General features: G+C 43.4%; 1 protein-coding gene across 1 annotated transcript in view; it reads left to right on the forward strand.

Moving 5' to 3' along the window:
- LOC310641663 (microsomal triglyceride transfer protein-like) overlaps positions 1 to 24,327 on the forward strand; it is a gene marked incomplete at both ends in the record, with an annotated part of 34,680 nt that extends 10,353 nt beyond the window's left edge. Inside the window, 12 exons of the mRNA XM_083364901.1 lie at positions 3,845 to 3,995; positions 7,056 to 7,213; positions 7,747 to 7,915; positions 12,064 to 12,171; positions 12,276 to 12,488; positions 14,249 to 14,463; positions 16,191 to 16,291; positions 17,716 to 17,837; positions 19,118 to 19,339; positions 19,543 to 19,667; positions 21,545 to 21,715; positions 24,180 to 24,327. Coding sequence (XP_083221027.1) covers positions 3,845 to 3,995; positions 7,056 to 7,213; positions 7,747 to 7,915; positions 12,064 to 12,171; positions 12,276 to 12,488; positions 14,249 to 14,463; positions 16,191 to 16,291; positions 17,716 to 17,837; positions 19,118 to 19,339; positions 19,543 to 19,667; positions 21,545 to 21,715; positions 24,180 to 24,327 — 1,903 coding nt within the window. The remainder of the gene's footprint in view (positions 1 to 3,844; positions 3,996 to 7,055; positions 7,214 to 7,746; positions 7,916 to 12,063; positions 12,172 to 12,275; positions 12,489 to 14,248; positions 14,464 to 16,190; positions 16,292 to 17,715; positions 17,838 to 19,117; positions 19,340 to 19,542; positions 19,668 to 21,544; positions 21,716 to 24,179) is intronic.
- Positions 24,328 to 24,593: the final 266 nt, after the last annotated feature.

Below are 24,593 nucleotides of genomic sequence, written 5' to 3' on the forward strand. Positions count from 1 at the left end.
CCACTGGGGCAAGCTTGGTCTTCATTTACATATTTATTTATTTTTTTTATTTTAATTCCATTTATATCCCGCCCTTCTCCAAAGACTCAGGGCGGCTTACAAGCTTAGCAGTAGCCTTCATTCTAGCTATATGCCTGCTTATTAGGGCTTTCGCCCCCCCCCCAAGTGGCATTATTACAAAGTCAGCTTATTGCCCCCAACAATCTGGGTCCTCATTTTACCTACCTCGGAAGGATGGAAGGCTGAGTCAACCTTGAGCCTGGTGGGATGCGAACCTGCACTAATTGCAGGCAGCTGGTGTTACTTAAGGAGGCATTAGCCCACTGCTCCACCAAGGTTCTTTGCAGCCTCCCCTCAACTGCAAGAAGACTTGGGGAACTGAGTTCAGAACGAGGTAATGTGGATCACCGGATGGAAGATAAAAACCCCAATCAAGCTTAGATTCTCTAGTTTTCTTGACAAGAGTACATACGTGGCTTGCTATTGCTTTCTTCCATGTTGTGTGTTTCGCATGCCAGTCTAGCCTAAAGCTCTGTTACGCTCTGGAAATCTACTCAAATACTAACCAGGTCTGATCTTTGCTAGCTTTCTCAAACACAGCCAAGTTTGGCTGAGTGCTCCATCAGAAGCACTTAGAAGGAATGCCTATTTTAGAAAGTCTTCTCTATGTTCTAAATTATCTTTTTTTCAAGTAATGTAAAAAATCCAGTGATCCACATTACCTCATTCTGAACTCAGTTCTCTTGTAGTCTTCTTGCAGTTGAGAGGAAGGTACAAAGATATGTAAATGAAGACCAAGCTTGCTCAGTGGCTCCAGAAATACAGTAATAAGTACCGGTACCTGTTCTTAAGAGGAACAAAAAATAAGGAAGGTAATGCAATGGAGTACTCCGGAAGAGGGCATGGCTGTCTTCAAACCTGACATGAAAGTACCCAACCATGCGACATTTTGTTGCAATTCTCATGCCTTGCATGCAATGTGCAAAGTCCACAAGACAATAAGAAGGAAGAGATACAGGTGGTCCTCAACTTACAACAGTTCATTTAGTGACTCTTCAGACTCACAACAGCATTGAAAAAAGTGACTTAAGACTGTTTTTCACATGAATGTTGCAGCATAATCATAATCACCTGACCAAAATTTGGATGCTTGGCCAATGGTTCATATTTACTATGGTTGCAGTGCCCCGGGGTCATGTAATCACCTTTTGTGATCTTCTAACCAGCCAAGAAATTAAAAGACACTTACTCCTCGGGAGGAAAGCTATGGCAAATCTAGACAGCACACTAAAAAGCAGAGACATCACCCTGTCAACAAAAGTGCGTATAGTCAAGGCTATGGTCTTCCCAGTTGCAATGTATGGCAGTGAAAGTTGGACGATAAAAAAGGCTGAGTGCCAAAGAATTGAGGCCTTTGAACTATGGTGCTGGAGAAGACTCCTGCGAGTCCCTTGGACTGCAAGGCGATCAAACCGGTCAGTCCTAGAGGAGATCAACCCTGACTGCTCTTTAGAAGGCCAGATCCTGAAGCTAAAACTCAAATACTTTGGCCACCTAATGAGAAGGAAAGACTCACTGGAGAAGAGCCTAATGCTGGGAAAGGTCGAGGGCAATAGAAGAAGGGGACGACAGAGAATGAGGTGGCTGGATGGAGTTACTGAAGCAGTAGGCGTGAGCTTAGATGGACTCCAGAAGATGGTAGAGGACAGGAAGGCCTGGAGGAACGCTGTCCATAGGGTCGCGATGGGTCGGACACGACTTTGCAACTAACAACAACAACAACCAGCAAAGTCAACGGGGAAGCCAGATTAACTTAACAACCATGTTACTAACTTCACAACTCCAATGATTATTTTAACAAAAAAAAGATTGTAAAATGGGGCAAAACTCACCTAACAAATGTTTCACTTAGCCACATAAATTTTGGGCTCAATTGTGGTCGTAAACAAAAAAAGCTTCTTCTAACATATAAAAAACAAGAAAAAAGTGAATGAAATGATTGGTCCATTAGTGGGTGAAAGTGGCAAGAAGGTGACAAGCAACAGGGAGAAAGCAGAACTATTTAATTCATTTTTTGCATCTGTCTTTACACAAAGGGAAAAAACAGTCCAACGTACCCAAACCAGTGCCATAAAAAACAGAATAGAAATGCAAGTTAAGATGGTAAGTGAGCACCTGTCCAGCTTAGACCAGTTCAAATCACCAGGACCAGATGGATTACACCCCAAGGTTCTCAAGGAACTGGCAGATGTGATCTCAGAACCACTGAACTATATTTTTCAAAGATCCTGGAGCACTGGGGAACTACCAGAGGACTGGAAAAGAGCTGATGTAGTTCCCATCTTCAAAAAAGGGAAAAAAATGGATCCAGGAAATTACAGACCTATCAGCCTGACCTCAATACCTGGGAAGATTCTGGAAAAGATAATCAAACAACAAATCAGCGAACACCTTGATGCAAACAAAGTCATCACTAAAAGTCAGCATGGGTTTGTCAAAAACAGATCATGCCAGACAAATCTTATTACATTCTTTGACTAAGTGACAAAATTAGTGGACCAGAGGAATGCTGTGGATATAATTTACTTGGACTTCAATAAGGCATTTGATAAAGTAGATCACAACCTACTACTTGATAAGATAGAAAAATGTGGGTTGGACAGCATTACCACCAGATGGATTCGTAGCTGGCTGACTGGCCATACTCAATGGAACTGCATCTACATGGAGGGAAGTGTGTAGTGGGGTGCCCCAGGGCTCTGTTCTGGGCCCAGTGCTCTTCAACATCTTCATCAACTATTTGGATGAGGGGATAGATGGGGAACTCATCAAATTTGCAGACGACACCAAGCTGGCAGGAATAGCCAACACACCAAAAGACAGGCTTAAGATACAGGAGGATCTGGACAGACTTGAACACTGGGCGCTATCTAACAAAATAAAATTCAGTGGTGAAAAAAGTAAGGTTCTACGTTTAGGCAAGAAAAACCAAATGTACAGGTATAGTATAAAGGGTAACTTGCTCAATAGTAGTAACTGTGAGAGGGATCGGAGTCCTAGTGGACAATCACTTAAATATGAGCCAGCAGTGTGCTGCAGCTGCCAAAAAAGCCAACACAGTGCTAGGCTGCATTAACAGAGGGATAGAATCAAGATCACATGAAGTATTAATACCACTTTACAATGCCTTGGTAAGGCCACACTTGGAATACTGCATCCAGTTTTGGTCACCACAATGTAAAAAAGATGTCGAGACTCTAGAAAGAGTACAGAGAAGTGCAACAAAGATGATTACAGGACTGGAGGCTAAAACATATAAGGAAGGGTTGCTGGAATTGGGTATGTGTAGTTTAATGAAGAGAAGGACGAGGGGTGACATGATAGCAGTGTTCCAATATCTCAGGGGCTGCCACAAAGAAGAGGGAGTCAAGCTATTCTCCAAAGCGCCCGAAGGCAGGACAAGAAGCAACGGATGGAAACTAATCAAGGAGAGAAGCAACCTAGAACTAAGGAGAAGGTTCCTGACAGTTAGAACAACTAACCAGTGGAACAACCTTCCTCCAGAAGTGGTGAATGCTCCAACACTGGAAGTTTTTAAGAAGAGGCTGGATAGCCATTTGTCAGAAATGGTATACGGTTTCCTGCCTGAGCAGGGGATTGGACTAGATGACCCTTCCAACACCATCATCATCATCGTCATCATCATCATCATCATCATCATCATCATCATTATTATTATTATTATTATTATTATTATTATTATTATTATTATTATTATTATTATTATTATTACCTGCATTTAAATGCAAAGGGCCAACCGCCAATCTCTTCCCTTTCTCCCTAGGCAACATCTTGAATTTCTGACTCAAATGCCTGGATCCGAAGAATTACCTGGAAAGAATCTTCAGAAAACATTGAACTCCCTCTTGGGAAAACCTCAGCCCATTAACCTAACAAGCCAGCCGTTCAAAAGGATCTGCACTGAATGCCCAACAGTGAGTGAAACAGAAATTTTAACCTAAGTTTAGATCGCTATTCTGACCTTATCTGAATCTGCCTTTCAAAATTTTCAAGCAATCAGTAACGGGAGCTGAAACCTGAGTGCCAGGACACCAAAGTAAGCCTAAAACATAATTATAATGTATAGATTAGGGCTGTGCAAGCTTTAACAAAAATGATTTAGAAGAAACCTTCACAAAGACTATCATAGTCCTTCTTCGTGGAGACAGGCAGGTCTTCTTACAGGACTACGTGGGTTCCTGCCAAAAAAGATGGTGATGATGCTTTAAAAGTTGAAGTAACTTTGATCAATGGATTCCTGCAAGCATCATCATCTTTTTTTATATTTAGGATGCTGGAATGAAAAGCGAAGAGGTGCTGCTCATTCAGGAAAGTCAAAGCAGTTCTTCCATATTAGTTTAAAACAGGGGTCTTCAAAAACTTGGCAACTTTAAGACTTGTGGACTTCAACTCCCAGAATTCCTCAGTCAGCCAGGGATGGGTGAGGAATTCTGGGAGTTGAAGTCCACAAGTCTTAAAGTTGCCAAGTTTGAAGACCCTTGGTTTAAAACATGCACAGTCCTAATTCATATTCCTTTATACAGGTGAGTCATTGAGTTAGACCATAACGGAACCTGTTAGATTATAATGGAGTCATAAATTGTAATGATCTTAAAACAGCTCAGTCACATGACCCATCCAATTTTACAACTTCTTGTGGCTGTTGATAAATGAACACCAAGGTCATTAAGCAGACCCAACCATTTGCTAGGGTATGATTTTTGCCAAAACTGAAGTGGTTTTTGGCAAAACTGTCATAAAATTTGGTCACATATGACTGTAAGATGTCACAGATGGCTATGCTGTTGAGCACCTGAAGTGCAATTATGTGACCCCAGGGGGTGATTGTGGGAACTTAGGACTCTGATCTTAAGTCCCCTTTTTCAGGTAGCTCATAAGTCAAGGACCACCTGTATAGTAGGTATGTAGAAATATGGGGCGGGGGGAATGTTTTCTTTCCTTGGACATGCTTCTTTTGACTTCATCTCACATTCGATGGCAGATTACTTTGAACATATCAGAAAGCACGCAAAGATAGTTCTTATACGATTTATAGGAGTTCACAATAATTGTCAGACTTGCTCCCTAGGAAACAATGACCCTTGACTCCATAGGCATTAGGGAAAAGGTGCTTTTACTGGAGATGTTGAGTGCAGTGTGAGCAAGGCGAGCTCTGAAGGATAACCGTGCGAAAAGCATGTACTGAGCGCAATCCCTGATGTCCAAAACCTCTCTGGGAGAGCAGTCCAATCAGGTCCCGTTCTGAAGTTTTGGGAACGTGATGTCTCCGGCGCCAGGGCAAATTCCTTTCCCAGGGCCGGTGTCCTTGAAAAGGAGGAAGAGGACTTGGTTTAGCACCTCTGATTCCTGTCAAGGTCCATAATCCCCAATTTCACACAAGATTCCTTCACACCTCCAGCACTCTTCCCCTCCCAAGTTCTCCCTCCCACCGCCGCCCCCCACCCAGGCCATGGCAGTTGCTAGCGAGCTTCAGAGAAGGCAAAGATAGGCAGCTGATAATAATCCTTGCAATTCCTGTCTGATGAACATTCTCAGGCCACAGGGGAATCTGCAAAGGGAAGATTAAAAAGGTTACAGTGGTGACCACCATTGGAAACTCTGATCCTTTTTTCCCCCTCCATGGATTGCAAATATGGCACAAAGGGAAAAAATATTTCTCTGTGTAGTCAGAGCTGCCATCTTGATTTTTTTGACCCACTCAAACCCCATCTCAGAACATTTCACGCATTCACATGTAATGCAGACTTGCTTGGTTTGAATGCAGGTAGTCCTTGACTCACAACAGTTCGTTTAGTGACCCGTTCAAAGTTACAACGGCACTCAAAAAAGTAACTTATGACCATTTTTCACACTTATGACAGCTGCATCATCCCCATGGTCATGTGATTTATATTCAGATGCTTAATAACTGGTTCATAGGTATCATGGTTACAGTGTCCCGGGGACCTGTTTTGCGACCTTTTGACAAGCAAGGTCAATGGGGAATCCAGATTCACTTAACAACCAGATTACACCAGCAGTGATTCACTTAACAAATGTGGCAAGCAAAGTCATAAAATGGAACACTTAACAAATTTCTCATTTAGCAATATAAATTCTGGGGTTAATTATTAACGTAAGTTGAGGACTACCTGTACTGAATTGTTGATAAGGGTGTAAATATCTTAGTTTTATAGCGGCAAGAATATTTGATTAGCTAGAGCAGGGCTTTTCAATCAGTGGTACGGGTACCACCTGTGGTACATTGGCACCTGGCAGGTGGTACGTGACCATCCTAGAAAAGTGGTAGCGGGGGAGGGGAATGAGCTGAACCAGTGGCAGCACCACATAAGCCTGAGCAAGAGACGGCTAGAGCTGCAGGGCTGTCAGGGCTCAGCAGAAGTGCCAGGATCAGTGCCAGGCTCCAGCTGGACCTCGGAACTGATCCTGGTGCTTCTGCTGAGCCCAGAAGAAGCGCCGATCAGCTGGAACGTTGCAGCATCTCCAGGGTCTTGTGATTTACATTCAGATGCTTGGCAACTGATCCATGTTTATGATGGTCACAGTGTCCCAGGGTCATGTGAAGTGACCAAAACCTTCTGCAACCACCCAGCAGACGGGGAATAAAAATCAAGCACCCCTCACCTCACCCCCGCTGCCAATCCTCAACAGAAATGCTCACAGCAATGAAAACCTCGGACAGGAGGAAGAGTGCCACCGGGCGGGCAGGCAGGTGTCTTGCTCGGCTGTGGCTTGGCGGACACTTTTTTCAGTGCCGTTGAACTTTGAACAGTCACTAAGCGAAGTGTTGTAAGTCGAGGACTACCTGTACTTCATCACTTTTTTCCTTTTTTTTTTTGGTCATCAAGTTTTTGACACCTTGCTAGGCAACTGGTGGTACCCGGATGTTGCCATATCCTAAAAGTGGTACAATGGGTGAAAAGGTTGAAAAGCCCTGAGCTAGAGGGCACTGCAAATTGTTCTTGTTCTTTTAGCTCAAATCCTACTTGAGAACATTGGCCAAAAAGAAGATCAAATTGGACCACTCTAAAGCATCAACTACTTGGCATTTTTCCAAAGTTGTGCAGATGTTGCGTAGTGGCAAGAAGAAAGATATCCTTGTACTACTGAAGAAAGCTCCAGAGAACATGTTGTAAGTAAAGGAAAATTATTACTCCTATTAAGGTTTGTTGCACAGTCGCCCAGATATTTAGACTGGATTTGGCATTTTTATCCACCTATCGGGTCCTTCCCAAGGACCTGGGACAAGCAGATGTTCTTGTCTGATGGAGTTCCGGGTATCTTTGCAGGATGTAAGCAGCTCCAAGTATCCTGTCTTTTGCAATTGACTGGTGATGATTTTGCCGATGCCATATTATTATTTTTGCTTTCCTGAGGTCATCCAAAGTACTGCTATTGCTTTTTACAGTAATTTAAAGCAAAAGGCTAATTAAGTGGTTTAGGAAATGAGTGTGTGGCATTGTACTTATACAGGGTAGTTGCAGGGAAGTATCAAAAAAGTCAAGCCCACAAGCATGTAATCAAAGTCCCACCCACTTTTCACGTGTGTACAATGAGACTTGGATGGTAAACCCTAAACTTAAATCATTCTGTGTGTCCCTTCTACCCCTGGCTACCTCCACATTTTTATTTTTATTTTTAAAAAATGCCTTATCCCATTTTTAGACCCTTCTACATTGAAGCTGCAGTAGCTGCCCATTCAACGCCTTCCTTAGTAGCAGTGGCTGAATTTCTGGATTTGCAGCACGTAAAGCAAATGTCCTTCTTGGAAAAATTTCTCTATGCTGCAGCTTTGTCTCCTCGTCCTTCCAAAGAACTTTTCAGTCTGGTGCTCGTAAGTTCTGCTCTTCTCTGTACTGCTCTTTCCATATCTTGATGTTTCAATGTTGCTTTTATCTCTTTTTACTGATAAATGAATGAATGAGAATGGATGGATGACTAGAGCTAGGTCACAGGTCAGCAACCCGCGGCTCCGGAGCCGCATGCAGCTCTTTGAGCTGTCTCCTGCGGCTCCCAGGCGCCCGGTGCGTGTGCACCTCTTCGAACGGGCAGTGGTGCGCGTGCACCTCTCCAAATGGAGAGTGGCACCGCCCGTTTGGAGAGGTGCGCACGCACCTCTCCGAATGGGCGGAGGTGTGCGCGCACCTCCGCCCGAACAGGCAGTGGCGCCGCTTGTTGGGAAAGCTGCCGCGGCCCGTTTGCACAGCTGCCGCCTTCAGAGGAAGGCGGCAGCCTGCAAACGGGCCGCGGCAGCTTTCCCAACAAGCGGCACCACTGCCCGTTCCGAGAGGTGCGCGTGCACCTCTCCGAATGAGCGGAGGTGCGCGCGCACCTCCGCGCGAACGGGCAGCGGCGCCGCTCTTTGGGAAAGCTGCTGCAGCCCGTTTGCAGAGCTGCCGCCTTCCTCTGAAGGCGGTAGCTCTGCAAACGGGCTGTTGCCGTCACGCAACCTGTTCCATCATACATTAAAAAAATGGCAACCGCGTGCATCCGCGCATGCGCAAGAAAAACCGTTTTGCGCATGCACAAAACTTTTTTGCGCATGCGCGTGCATGGACACACGCACGCGGCTCCCACTTTTTTGTGTGTGTGATGGAACCGGTTCCCAGTGGCTCTTTTCCTTTTTCAGGTTGCCGACCCCTGAGCTAGGTAAAGCTTTTGATGTGGCTGTCAGATGCCCAAGTTACACAGCAACATTGATATTAAGCAACATTGTAGGACAGTGGTCCCCACCCTTTGCAGCTTGGTGGCCTGGCTGCACCTGGGGAGGGGAAGTGGGTCGTGAAACAGTGGGCCAGTGTGCGCACACACACACACCTCAACTTACATGGGTAGCGGGCCAGCATACACAGGCATGTGCATGCAGCTCGACTTGCGCAAGTTGAGCTGCGTGCATGAATGCACACATACCAGCCTGCAGCTCACATGACCCAGTTCCAAATAGTGGGCTGCAGCCCGGGGGTTGGGGACCCCTGCCATAGAAGAATGGAATACATTGAATTTGCTCAATACCTGAATTTGACAAAAATAGAGTACCTCAATGATTTTTCTATGGTTGTCTCATATACACTTCTACGTTTTGTATTCAGTGCTGGGTGACCTTTTGATGAATATTTGAGCTGTCTGCACTGAAGGAAAATAATTCCATGTCATAGAGCTTAATGAGATTAATAAAACAAGTAAAAACGTCACTGCACAAGTTATATTACAATATCTCTGACAAGCAGCTATCCAGCTCCATTTAAACATTACCTATGATGGGAGAGTTCCCCGTCTCTGAAAGGAATGTATTCCGCTGAAATAGATTATGATTAGTTTCTTTCCCTAATGGTCTACTAAAATCTTCGGCTTAATAATGTTCAGCAATTGTTTCCAGTTGGTCCACTCAAAAAAACAAATCATCTCCACCCGTTACGATTCAGTTTTCATATAATAGAAGATTATTTGCTGTCCTTTTGTTAACATTCTCCAAACCAAACACATCTAACTCATCAGATATTTTTATATCTCACGCCATCCTGATCACCATGCCCTGGATATCCTCCACTATGTCAGTGTTCAGTCTGAAACAGGGGTCCCCAACCTGTGGGCTGCAGAAACTAGGAACTAGTTCCATTGGGAACTAGGTCACACAAGTGGGTGAAGTTTCATCTGCGCGTGTGCAGAATCGAGTAATGCGCAAAATCTCACACACACAGTGGTCTATACAAAAATTCTTTACTACAGAACCGGTCCTGGTGCCCAAAAGGTTGGGGACCACTGCTCTCAAATATGGTGTCTAGCATAGATCTGTATTATAATCCGTAGATACGTTTCTTGAATTTCATGTTGTTGGTTTTCCCCCAGTGTTTTCAGTTTGCCAAATTCATTACAAATTTTCATTCTGTTTTTATAGTACTAGGTACATTTTCTAGCTCCATGGCATATTCAACTTTTCCACATTTTCATCAAAATCATATACTATATAACAGTGGCCCCCAAACATCGTTACCATAGAGACTGGTTTTGTGAAAGACAATTTTTCCACGGAGTGTGGTGTGTGTGTGTGTGTGTGTGTGTGTGTAGGAGCACGCAACCTAGATCCCACGCATGTGCAGTTTACAGTAGGGCAGGGGTGTCAAACTCAATTTCATTGAGGGCCGCATCAGCATTGCAGTTGCCCTCAGGAGGGCGGGTGGGTGTGACCTGGGTGGGCGTGGCCTACTGAGTGGGCATGGCTAGAGTACGTATGGCCTACTGGGTGGGCATGGCCAGCTCTACATCGTTGGCATCAAGGGTGCCTATGGGGGCCTGGGCAGGAGTGGGACAGATCTGAGGGTCTCTGGCAAGAGGAGGGTCTCTGGGCCAGGGCCAAGGCAGTGGGGGCCGTTCCCTCACTGTTTCCAGGATGGCTTCGCGAGCCGCATGAAACCACTTTGCGGGCCAGATCTGGGCCCCGGGCCTTGTGTTTGACATGTCTGCAGTAGGGTTTGCTCCTCCGCCACTCACCTCCAGCTGTGTGGCCCAGTTCCTAACAGGCCATGGCCCAGGGATTGGGGATCCCTGCTGTATAAAACTGTTGAATAGAACAGTTGCTGTGTGGTCCACCTGATATCTCCTGACAGGTAGAATCCGGAGTTATTTATGAGTTGCCATAAAATAGTTTTTCTAAACTATAAAGACTCCTTTGAGTTCTTGGCAACTCCATGTAGTTTTCTTGGCAGAAAGTCAGATTTGCCTTGCTGTATTCTGGGATGTTTCTTTAACTTTTCAGTATTCCTTAAGGCCTTTGAATGTTCTAGTGCAGGGGTCTTCAAACTTGGCCCTTTTATGACTTGTGGACTTCAACTCACAGAATTCTGGGAGTTGAAGTCCACAAGTCATAAAAGGGCCAAGTTTGAAGATCCCTGTTCTAGTGGTCTACGACCCAAGTACTAATCTGGTTCAACTGTGGTTAGCAATTGGGAATCAAGTCAAGATTAGCAAGCTGTTGCCAACTTGAGCATCTTCCAAATGACCATCTCTCCTTCTAGAAATTAAGGTTCATACTACTGGAGGGCATCCAGATTGGAGAATTTTGATACAGCAAGTACCATCATCCCAGTCAAATCAACTTCCCATCGTCCTGTGCGCTCCCACAGGGAGGGCCTTCTCAGGGTGCCGGCGGTTAAGGAGTGCCGGGGGGTGATCCCCAGGGGGAGGGCATTCTCTGTGGGCGCGCCTGCCCTTTGGAACGATTTACCGGTGGAACTTCGGACCGCCCCCAATCTGCGTTCATTTCACCGGGACCTGAAAACCTGGTTTTTTGATCTATCAGGCCTGGACTGAAGGGGTTTTAGCTTTTAATATTGTTTTAATTGTTGGGCTTAAGTAATTTAATCTATTTTAATTTTATACTATTGTTATATTGTATTTACAGGGACGCGGTGGCTCAGTGGGTTAGGACGCTGAGCTTGTCGATCGGAAGGTCGGCAGTTTGGCGGGTCGAATCCCGAGTGCCGCGTAACAGAGTGAGCGCCTGTTACTCGTCCCAGCTTCTGCCAACCTAGCAGTTCGAAAGCACGTAAAAATGCAAGTAGAAAAATAGGGACCACTACGGTGGGAAGGTAACAGCGCTCCGTGCGCCTTTGGCGTCTAGTCATGCCGGCCACATGATCACGGAGATGTCCTCGGACAAGTGCTGGCTCTTCGGCTTTGAAACGGAGATGAGCACCGGCCCCTAGAGTCAGAAACGACTAGCACGCATGTGCGGGGGAACCTTTACCTTTACCTATATTGTATTTTATGCTGCCCTGTAAACCGCCCGGAGTCCTTCGGGAATAGGGCGGTATAAAAATTTAATTAAACAAATAAATAAATGATGAATGCAAAAAAAACCCACAAAAACCCCACCCCTTAAATTCTTCACAGTTGTTCACCTCCATTCAAGATGACAATCCTCTTTAATACACCCTTGAATGAAGAGACATCCATTTTCCTGTCCCTTCTCTCTCTTTCTTATAGGACAGGCTAAACAAGAAAAACCTAAATAAAGTCACTTGGGAAACAGGAAACATAATCATTGGCAGTCTTGTGGGCAAACTGTGTCAGATGGGTCAATGCGACCTGGAGGTGAGTTGATATTCTCCTTTCCGCTTTGGACTGCCAATTGGAGTTTTGACTGGTGTCACAATCGCTCCCTTTGGTTCGTTTTTTCGATCTCTTAAATAAATTAGGATGTCAGCTTTGCAAAGGAAGCCATCTTGAAAAAACTTCATGGCTCCAAGACGGACTGGGGGAAGATGATGCACCTGTGGTCTCTGAAAAGTGCTCGGCTACCAGAATCCATCCCCACCTTCCTGTATTATGCAGAGGAAGGCTCATCCACCATCTCAGCTGCAGCAGTGATAGCTCTAAAGAGATACACTACAAAGCACATCACAAGCACGGTATGGGCTATCCTATTGCTAAAATAAACCTTGCTAAGAATTAATCTTTAAAACCAGTGGTTTAATGAAACATTGCTACTATTCTTTGCCAGGAAGTCCAGGACCTATATACAGTAATTGGATCATTTGATTTGCATCAGAAATTAATTCCATCGTTTCCACAGTACCTTCCATCTATGGCAAATTCTTTTTGACTGGACTTCTGACTGTTTCTCCCACTGGTTGAATCTAAAGATAGGTTACAATAGATCAGGGCTCTTCAAACTCAGCCCTTTTATGATTTGCGGACTCCAACTCCCAGAATTCCTCAGCCAGGCACGCTGGCTGAGGAATTCTGGGAGTTGATGTCCTCAAGTCATAAAAGGGCTGAGTTTGAAGACCCCCTCCAATAGATCAACTTCCAGCTGCTAGCTGGGGTTATCAGAACTATAGTGCCGCAGATGTAAAGAGTCTCAGATTTTGAATAATGTTATTGTGCTGAATATTTGACATAGTTTTCTTCAGACTGTAGAACAGGAGTCTTCAAACTTGGCCCTTTTATGACTTGTGGACTTCAACTCCCAGAATTCCTCAGCCAGCATGCCTGGCTGAAGTCCACAAGTCATAAAAGGGCCAGGTTTGAAGACCCCTGCTGTAGAACTTCAAAAAATAGCTTTGCTAGAACTGGATAACGCATGGCTTTCATTGTGCTATTAACTGCATCTGAACCAGTTATAGGACTCTTTGTTTTTCTTTTTACGACCCTGTAATCCAGGTGTCACTGCTGCTAACATCGAATGTTCTTGCTTGACAAGAGATGAAGAAGCAGCTATTTCATATGTTAAACTTGTGTATTGCTTTAAGAGATAGGGTTAATGTTGGGAGGAGGGAGGAGGAGTATTGTACCTCAAGGCCATCTGAAATTAAAGAAGATAAGAACTTGGCGGGTTGTCTAACGGAAGGGAAACTGATTCTTTAAATTAAATGGAGAATGTGATTAATGACAAAATTAGAAAGGTGGAGAATTGTGTGTAATATATTGTGCAAGGGGGCAGAAATTTCAGATTCCAACTTCCTTCGAACAAGCATTTGCCAGTGTATTAGGCTAAATAAAGGACTTTTAAGGTAAACAATGCCTCAGAGTCACTTGAAAAGCCCATACGTCGGAAACTTGACACCAGGGGTGTCAAACCCGTATCCAGACTTTTTCTCCATTGCCGGAGCTGGGGTGGGCGTGGTTTTGGCATGACGCATCCGGCCCATGGGCCGGCAGTTTGACACCACTGCTGTAATCCCTGGATTTGGGGTAGGGTCAGGGCAACTGGGTAGAACTGAGCATTTACTGGCTGGAATCCCTTTCTGATACCTACATGAAATTTGTAGAAGATATTTCCTCTTTGCCCCCTGAGAGAGAAACACATGCCGCTATTTAGGATCAAACTCTCAACCTTCCAAGCGGCAGGCAAGCATCTTCACCATGCCACTCAGTCATAGGACTGTGGATGTAGGGGAAATAGGAGGTGGGATGATTAAACATATTCATGCTTTGATTGAATCAAACCCAAAAAAGGGGATTTTAAAATATCTAATAAATAATGCTCCCATTATCCCTCGCCCTTTGCCATGCTGCATAAATCTGGTAGAAACTAGAGCTTAACAATATCTTGAAATATAGAAGGTCAAGGATTTAAGCTCATTTGAATGGCAGAAAAGTTGCTATTCAAATCAAATTATTGTCATTGCACTAAAAAAAATGGTTTGTATCTGCTTTCTGGCACCAGGTTAAAATGGCAATGAGACGCATTTTCCATCAAGTTCAGAGAAAGTATAAAAAAATTTCAAGATTGGCAGCTGCGGAAGTCCTCTTGGATAATAATCCCTCACACATGGACTTCATCAATATCCTGTTGGCCAGCAGAGAACTTCCACCAGAAATGCAAAGATTTATAGTGTCCAAAATTCTAGACATTATATCTTCTCATAATCATCCAACCAGGTAAACTATATTGAATGCCATTACATAAAAGTATATCTAATATTACCTCTCCATGACATCCAGTATTATTTCTTTTCACCCTTTCCTTCAATCTGTTACATTAAACCCAATAAAACGTCTCATGGATAATTCTGCTGCCTAGAGAAAAATCTCATATGAATCAACTTTATGTTAGGCAATATCTTTGATCAACTAGTCCAATGGCATATTTCTACATCACTGCTGTCAGCCATTCTTTGAGATGGTAGAAATATTTGCTATTCCCATAGCTGCATTTCCTTAGAATTTGAGACTCTAAGTCAGGGATCTTCAAACCTGGCCCTTTTATGACTTGTGGACTTCAACTCCCAGAATTCCTCAGCCAGGCACGCTGGCTGAGGAATTCTGGGAGTTGAAGTCCACAAGTCATAAAAGGACCTAGTTTGAAGACCCCTACTCTAAGCAAATATTTACTGAACTCAGGTTCCAGGTTTCTCTGATCTAGTACAGGTAGTACTCGACTTACAACAGTTCATTTACTGACCACTCGAAGTTACAGCAGCACTGAAAAAGTGACTCGTGACTGTGTTTCACATTTATGACGGTTGCAGCATACCCATGGTCACATGATCAAAATTCAGCCACTTGGCAACTGACTCACATTTATGAGGGTTGCAGTGTCTTGAGGTCATGTGATCACCTTTTGCGACCTTCTGACAAACAAAGTCAATGGGAAAGCCAGATTCACTTAACAACCATGTTACTAACTTAACAACTTCAGTGATTCACTTAACAGCTGTGGCAAGATAGGTCATAAAATGGGGCAAAACTCACTTAACAAGTGTCTCACTTAGCAACAGAAATTTTGGACTCAATTGTGGTCATAAGTCAAGGACTACGTGTAATTCTCATAATTCAACTTCCCCTTGATCCACCATGACCAGAAAACTGATGTTACAAAGAGATTCAGAACAATATAGAGAATAAAAATTCAAGCTAAAGAAATCCCTCATCATATGAGTTAGGTAGTATCAAGTAAACATAGGCTGTAGTGTCTAGGTCAGGGGTAGGCAACCTCGGCTCTTTTATGACTCATGGACTTCAACTCCCAGAATTCCTGAGTCAGCTATGCTGACTCAGGAATTCTGGGAGTTGAAGTCCATGAGTCATAAAAGAGCCGAGGTTGCCTACCCCCGGTCTAGGTCAATGACAATGATATAGCCCAGGGATGTCAAACTCAATTTCATTGAGGGCCGCATCAGCATTGCGATTGCCCTCAAGGGGCCGGGTGGGTATGGCCAGGGTGGGCGTGGCCTACTGGGTGGGCATGGCTAGAGTGCGTATGGCCTGCTGGGTGGGCGTGGCCAGCTCTACATGGTTCGCATCAAGGGTGCCTATGGGAGCCTGGGCAGGAGTGGGACAGATCTGAGGGTCTCTGGCAGAAGGAGGGTCTCTGGGCCAGGGCCAAGGCAGTGGGGGCCGTTCCCTCACTGCTTCCAGGATGGCTTCGCGGGCCACATGAAACCACTTTGTGGGCCGGATCCGGCCCCCGGGCCTTGTGTTTGACATGTCTGATATAGCCAAACATAATCTTTTATAAAGAAATATAGAGAGATCAGGATTTAGAGCACAGAACATTTTGGCAAAATGTTAATAAGTGCAGCTGGTCTTTTTTTTTTTTTGACATTGCCTGCTGCAATTCATCCATCACTTCCTTCTGTTTTTCTCCACCTCTCTTTTTGATCCAGGCAGGTGATCAAAGATGTCTTGAAGGATCCAAGGATAAACAATTACCACTACTTATCACCCAAAGTTGGCAGTTCCATCTCTTTCTCGGGATTATTAGCAGGTGAATAATGTGGTATTATTTAATCATGTCTCTCAAAACAACTGAGGGTAAATCCCCTTGATACTCAAAAATATCTATGGAGGCCTGCTGTATCAATGTGGTCAAAAATGCTCTAACAAAAGCACTAAGTCCAAATACATGCACAATAACATTTCAAGAAGAAGATGAACTAAAGTAAGGACTTCTTTCAAACTGAAGTCAACTACAGTATTGATGATTTCATGGAACATGTCTGGGTAATTTTCTTAACAATTAAATAAAACTTTACCTTGCTATTATTTTCTTCCAATTTTTTTTTTTTTTGCAACCCAATCTAGCCTAAACCTGGAATTTTCTGATACTTTCCTTCCCAAGTATTAATCAAGCTTCACTATGCTTAGATCCTTATCTATCTATCTGTCTGTCTGTCTGTCTATCTACCTATCTACACACACACACGTGTGTGCGCACGCACACACACACATCTATCTTCATCATCCATTCTCCCTCCCTCCCTCTCTCTCTCTCTCTCTCTCTCTCAACATGCTACATGCCATAATCACAAATAGTAGTTACCAGAAAATGAAGGTCAAAGGCAATTTCATCCCTATGAGTGTACTGCTATAGTTATTATGGAATAAAGTAACCACAGCAAATATGCTTTAAATAAACTTTTCTTTCTGCATGTCAACAAAAGCAGCCCCCTCCACTAGATTTCACTGTTCAGAAAACCTATATAGTACTTTTATGCAAAATCACTTCCAAAGTGAGAGATTTTTATATTGTACTTGAGATGGATTCACATGTCTGCATTCATCACTCAACTGTAGGGTTTCAGTACTCTACTAAAGCGCTGTGCCGTGGGCTGCACACACCCCTGAAGCCTTTTTGTCAAATTTCACTGCTCCCATCAATCCTTCATCCACTCTAGAGAGACAGAGCTTCTAAAAGATACATAAATCTATAAACGCTCTTTTAAAAAACCCACTCACTATGTGGCATCAGGATGCCATTTTCCACACTACTGCTGTTTGCAGGCATCTAAAATAATAAAAGAATTGCCGCTGGTATCAATAATATGGCTTTTCCTACACCACAGTCAGTGGTGGGATTCAGCTGGTTCGCACCGGTTCGGCAGAACAGGTAGCTAAATTTTTTTGAGTTCGGAGAACCGGCTGGAGGAGGCCTCCCAGGCCTAGAACGGCCCACCGGAAGTGAGTGGATGCCACTTCTGGAAGTTAGTTCTAGGTCTTGGAAGCCCAGGCCTGCATCCACTCAAGAGAACCGTTTGTTCATGTATTTGAATCCCACCACTGAGTACAGTATATACATCTTATGTGGTTCTCCCTTTAGGAAAGCTTTTGAAAAAATGATGAAGTTGTTATTTGCTGCATAAGGCTTCACACCAGCCTTCATATTGAATTCTGTCTCCTTTTTCCCTTTAGCCACTGAAGATGCATCTTCTACTTTTGGCGTGGAACTCTTGTTTTCAGATTTTGGTTTACTTCAAAAGAGCACGACTAATTTCTACATTGAAAGTCATGGCCACCAGCTCCAAGCAGCTCAGGTCTGATGGTTTGTGTAGTTGATCAAAGTCTCTTCTGCTGTTCAAGGCAATTCTGAAGACTTCTGCTAGCTACCCCATCACCTTCTGACAGCTACTTAAGTGTCCCATTAAATTTCTACAGGATATATTTCTATCCATAAAGTCATTTCAAGATTTCTCAGAATGACCTACTGAATGATTGTCCATACAATCATACAGTGGGTCTTGGTGGAGCAGTGGGCTAATGCCTCCTTAGGTAACACCAGCTGCCTGCAATTAGTGCAGGTTTGAGTCCCACCAGGCTCAAGGTTGACTCAGCTTTCCATCCTTCCCAGGTAGGTAAAATGAGGACCCAGATTGTTGGGGGCAATAAGCTGACTTTGTAATAATGCCGCTTGGGGGGGCGAAAGCCCTAATAATCAGGCATATACATAGAATGAAGGCTATTGCTAAGCACATTTGATTTGTGCTTAGAGTGTAAGCCGCCCTGAGTCTTCGGAGAAGGGCGGGATATAAATGGGATTAAAAAAAAAAATAAAATAAAATAAAATAAATACTCACTAACTAGGAACCAGGTAGACAATTGATTGCCTAGATATCATCCAATCAGCTTTGAAATTATGTTACTATTTTTATCAATTGCATTTTAAAATGCTTCACTAGCTATGGAACAGTGACGCAGATTTTTTTTAAGCCAATTTACATTGGTCCGAGTGGCATATTGAGGATGATATTCTAGAAGTAGATTGGAAAAATGTGCCTTTTTGATCATATTAAACGTCATAATTTAGTGGCAGTGTTTATACTCCTGATCTGACACTTGTCTTGGGTCTACCTTCCCTATTTTGGAGACTTCCAAATATTTTGAGTTCCTGTCTTTATGAACTACCCACCGTGATGAGTAGTCCTAGATGATGGGAGCTGAAATCCAATAGGTCTAGACCAGGGTTCTCCAAACCTGGCAACTTTAAGACTTGTGGACTTCAACTTCAAGAATTCCTCAGCCAGCCATGGGGACTTCTGTGAATTGAAGTCCACAAGTCTACAGGTTTGGAGATCCCAGATAGCTGTTTGAAGCAAGATAGACTTGCTTTTACCAAAGGCTTTCATATGCTTGTCACCAGCAGTTTCACTTCTAGGTGGGGGGAAGCAAGCAGGCATCAGCAGAAGACCTAAATGGTCTTTAATGGGTTTACCCGGTAGAAATTTGGAAGCAGAGATTACACAGCCTTTAAAAGCATACCAAAATATAAATAGAAAAAAACTGTACATCACACTTTATTCTTCTGTGCACCCTACAGGTGGTTGTTGAAGCAAAAGGGCTTGAAGGATTGTTGGGTACAGATGCAGCTGAGGATTCAGTGGACTTTACAGCTGGCATGTCTGCCATTTTGCTTGATGTCCCATTGCGGCCAGTGACTTTCTTTGATGGATATTCAGATCTGATGTCAAAAATGTTTATGAGCTCAGGAGAGCCTATGAACGTGGTCAAAGGGAACCTGCTGTTGGTGGATCATCAACAGGTATTAGTTCGATAAGATATTTATGACAATTCTAAAATTTTTACGTCATTAAGAATCGGCCACTTTGGACATTTTTATATCTGTACTTGGAAGTAAGCCCCATTGAACGTAGATTTATTTTGGAATAGCTGTATATCTTTAGTGATTGCACTATATCCAAGGCAACACTTGAACAATCCAGTAACAGAATGTTATTGCTCCAGGCAGTTCCACTTCAGTCTGGGTTGCAAGCTGTGATTACTCTTCAAGTTGGACTTGGCTTAGATATTTCAGCTGATGTCAACATGAATATATGGGAGCAGGAATTTGGTACAAGTATTAAAACAAGGTAGGTGAATAGGAACCAATTTCACCTCTAAACCATGAGAATAGAATAGAATAGAATAGAATAGAATAGAATAGAATAGAACAGAACAGAACAGAACAGAACAGAACAGAACAGAATATTCAAACATTATTTGGCCAACAAGGAATTAGTTTCCATTGCAGAAGCTCTCAGAGTACATGCAAAAAAAACAAAGTAGTAAAAATAATAATAACAAAGATAATAATCACAATAGTGATATCAATAGAGAAGGTAGTAGAACAGATGAGAAGGATAAAGGCAATATAGCTGTCCTATATGGGTAAATATACTTAGACATAAGACCGTACTGTGGGAATAAATTGTTCAGTAGTGACGACATGAGGAAAAAAATTGTGTTGTTTCTGGGTCTAGTTGTTTTGGCATGCAACGCTATGTAGCGACATCCCGAGGGGAGGAGTTGAAATAGTTTATTTGGCAAAATTCATGAAGGTTATTTGACAAAGTTCATGAAACCAAACCTTTATATCAACTCATGAAAACCTATAGGAGGGATATTCTCTTGTCTGGTTATAACATAGTCATTGACAACAACCCGCTCAAATGGCTGGTCACCCATTTCCTGTTGAGATATCCTTATTATTTATCATGGAAGTTTCCGTCAATATGGTGTCCTTCAAATGACCTAGACCAGTACTCTGAGAATTCCTGCTGAAGAACCATGTTTTTATGGGAATTTGGGAGCCTTTGTCCAACAGATGGGGAAATGTATAGAGTATTTATTTATTTTTTTAATCCCATTTATATCCCTTCCTTCTCCGAAGACTCAGGGCGGCTTACAATCTAAGAAGCACAAATCAATGTGCTTAGCAATAGCCTTCATTCTACGTATATGCCTGATTATTAGGGCTTTCAGGCCCCCCCAAGCGGCATTTTTTTAACAAAGTCAGCTCATTGCCCCCAACAATCTGGGTCATTTTACCTACCTCGGAAGGATGGAAGGCTGAGTCAACCTTGAGCCTGGTGGGACTCAAACCTGCACTAATTGCAGGCAGCTGGTGTTACTTAAGGAGGCATTAGCCCACTGCTCCACCAAGGCTCTATGGGAATTTGGGAGCCTTTGTCCAACAGATGGGGAAATGTATAGAGTATTTTATGTCACGCCAAGGAAAATTTACCATCGTAACGAGGTTGCCAGTTGAGGCCCGTAGTTTTTTTAATTGCTTCTTCTCCAGTTTTATATTCAAAACCATCCAATTTATATAATTTATGTCATATAAACAGTCTTGTTGCAATAGTCAATATTATGGACGATGGCCTTATGGGACTGGCCAGATCAGAGACATCATTTTTCTGAATATCGGTTGCTGGGTAACAATAAGAGAAGTCTGATACCCTCGTGTTCTGCTTGGTGATCTCCAATTGGCCATTATGGGAAATAAAAAGGAAAAGGGAGTCCCTCCAGATTGCCGACTATAGGGGGCGCTGCTTATTTCCATTTCAAGGCCACTGTCTGAAGAAATTTCTGTGGTTGTGGCCAGGATGACATCATGGAGCACTGTTACTTTCCCACTGAAGTGGTACCTATTTATCTACTTGCATTTGCATGCTTTTAAACTGCTAAGTAAGCAGGAGATTGGGTGACAATGGGAGCTCACCCTGTCCCATGGTGCTCAGGTCTCCAACCTGGGCTGCCAACTTTCCAACTTTCCAGCTGACAAGCTCACATGTCTTAACCACTGAGCCACCACGTTGCCACATTATGGGACATACCGGACTGATATTTATTCTGATCCAACAGGAATCTTCTTACATGTCTGTAGAGTAGAAAGCAAACTTCCAAAAAAAAAGTGCGTCCCACTGGTGGAAGTACTGATCTTTTCTTTTTCTCCCTGATACAGAGGTGCGCTGACTGTTGATTTCCAAGCAGAATTGGATACTTCCTTCTTTCAAGCCACTCTCAAAAGTCAATCAGACATAGAACTGGGCACAAATGTTGACATTCATGCAAGACTTACATTGGGTCCCATGCCCATGTGTCTGCAGCTTGCAGAACAACCAGTTTCTTACAGGTAAACTAGATACAAATTTTAAACCAAGAGACCATGGACTCCAAAATTGAAATAATCTTAGACATTGCTATGAATACTACTTTATTTTGCTTTAACAGTGATCTCCTAAGTAATCGTGACCATTCCACTGTGAGCATTGCAGCATATGCTGTTCCTGACTTGCAGCTATAGATCAGCTTGAAGCATGCAATGTTTATCCCAATTGCCAAAGAATTAAGCAGAGTCTAGCACATTAAGGATCACCGCAGATCAAACTTCAAAATAGATTCAGTTCAGACACTAGACCAGGGGTAGGCAACCTCGGCTCTTTTATGACTCATGGACTTCAACTCCCAGAATTCCTGAGTCAGCATAGCATAGCTGACTCAGGAATTCTGGGAATTGAAGTCCATGAGTCATAAAAGAGCCGAGGTTGCCTACCCCTGCACTAGACTATCTGTTTTTATTAGAAACTTACACCATGCATTTTAAAATGCTTCACTAGCTATGGAACAGTGACGCAGATTTTTTTTAAGCCAATTTACATTGGTCCGAGTGGCATATTGAGGATGATATTCTAGAAGTAGATTGGAAAAATGTGCCTTTTTGATCATATTAAATGTCATAATTTAGTGGCAGTGTTTATACTCCTGATCTGACACTTGTCTTGGGTCTACCTTCCCTATTTTGGAGACTTCCAAATATTTTGAGGTCCTGTCTTTATGAACTACCCACCGTGATGAGTAGTCCTAGATGATGGGAGCTGAAATCCAATAGGTCTAGACCAGGGTTCCCCAAACTTGGCAACTTTAAGACTTGTGGACTTCAACTTCAAGAATTCCTCAGCCAGCCATGGGGACTTCTGTGAATTGAAGTCAACAAGTCTTCAGGTTTGGAGATCCCAGACAGCTGTTTGAAGCAAGATAGACTTGCTTTTACCAAAGGCTTTCATATGCTTCAGTCACCACCAGCATAGCTGACTCAGGAATTCTGGGAGTTGAAGTCCATGAGTCATAAAAGAGCCGAGGTTGCCTACCCCTGCACTAGACTATCTGTTTTTATTAGAAACTTACACCGTGCTGTAAATTTCAAGTATACAGTATTAAAAAACCCATAATTTTTTAAGCCAAATGACTAATGCGGAGTCCTTGGTGCTCTCTGAGCTTGGTTGTTTTCTTGCAGACGTTTAATTACCCAAACTAGGTAACAAGATCAGTGCTAGAAAAGAGTGGGGTTTGCTTTTAGTGAATTGCCCTGTCAGTGTTGGTGGGAATGGTCTTGGGCAGGGCTCCTCAAACTTGGCCCTTTTATGCCTTGTGGACAACTCCCAGAATTCCTCAGCCAGGCACGCTAGGTGAGGAATTCTGGGAGTTGAAGTCCACAGGTCATAAAAGGGCCAAGTTTGAAGACCCCCTAGTCTTGGAGGTTATTTGATTGGGAGATATTTTGGTCTTTTGTTCCATGTTAACAAAACAAAAAGGGGACAAAAAGACAAAATTAATAAATAAAAGACCTAAGCACCTCCCCACCAGCAATCAGCACCCAGTTGAGCATAGATTAGTTCCAAGATTAACATCAGACCAACAATCAAGAAGTAAGCAATACTCCAATCAAGGAACTGCAAAACAAGGTAACAGTAACCAAATAGCCCAAACACTTCCAGGACCACACCCACCAACACTGACAGGGTGAATCACTAGTATAGGGGTCTTCAAGCTTGGCCCTTTTATGACTTGTGGATGTTGTGATTCAGGGTCAGCCTGTGGGTTCGGCAGTTGGGTCGGATGACTCAGATGAGGGGGAGGAGGGGGGTGTTGAAGAACTTGCTGAGGGGGTTGAAGATCTTGCTGATGATAGCCCTCAGGCAGGCCCCTCCGACTTGGTCACCATGGAGACCCAGCTGTGTGAGCCTGACAGTGTGGATGAAGATGACCCACAGCTGGCCCTGTTCAAGGACGCCCGACGCAGGAGGCAGTCAAGTAGGAGTAAACAGAGGAAGGCTGTTTACACCGTGCTGTAAATTTTGGAAGGAGGCAGAGAGAGGCCACGCCCTGAACTCTTTATAAAGGACTTGTGTGGGGAGGGCTGGTTTGCTGAAAGCAACCGCTCAGATAGTGTTTCAAAGCTCCGGTATCTTGGTTCGTGTCTTGTTTGTTTTTGTAATAAATTTGGCAGACGTATTCCAGCCTCTTGCCGTCTGTAAAGGGGTTGCCTTTTCTGCAAGGCCAGTAGCAGGCTGGTACAGAACAGTCTTCAAGCTTGGCCCTTTTATGACTTCGTAGAATTCCTCAGCCGGGCAAGTCCTAAAAGGGCCAAGTTTGAAGACCCCTGCACTAGAATATAAACTGAGAGCAAATCCCACTCCTTACTAGCACTGATAATGTTAATTTTACATGCATCGGATAGTTCCCAGAAGAAACATAGTAGATGCTACATATCAGATGAGATGAATTTCATGTATCTTTCACTTTTTTCCTCCTTGCAGGGAAAAGTTCTTCATCTCTGAATCATCTGCAAACTATCGTACTCACGTTCGCAAAGGGAGACAGGGTACGATGTCTGGACATGGATTTCCTTTCTACAGAGCCAACTCTGAAATGTGTAATGTCCTACTTGGAGGGAAAAATCAATAATAAAAGCCGTGTCGATTTGTGGTATCGCAAGCTTGCTGATCCTTTTCTCACCTTTCATATCTGATCTGCAGTACATTGTAGTTTTGAAATGGGGGGGTCTAGAGTAGGGAGGGTAAAACAAAGCCAATTATCACACAAAGCAGACTTGAAACCTTTAGAGTCCACCTGTCTAATCCATGATCCAACTGGGTTGCAATGGTGAAGCCTCTCACTAATCTATAGAAGTCTATAATTCCCCTCCTTTCATAACATTATTTCAAAACAGC

The sequence above is a fragment of the Vipera ursinii genome (assembly GCF_947247035.1).
Source record: "Vipera ursinii genome assembly, chromosome: 5".
Taxonomy (NCBI): domain Eukaryota; kingdom Metazoa; phylum Chordata; class Lepidosauria; order Squamata; family Viperidae; genus Vipera; species Vipera ursinii.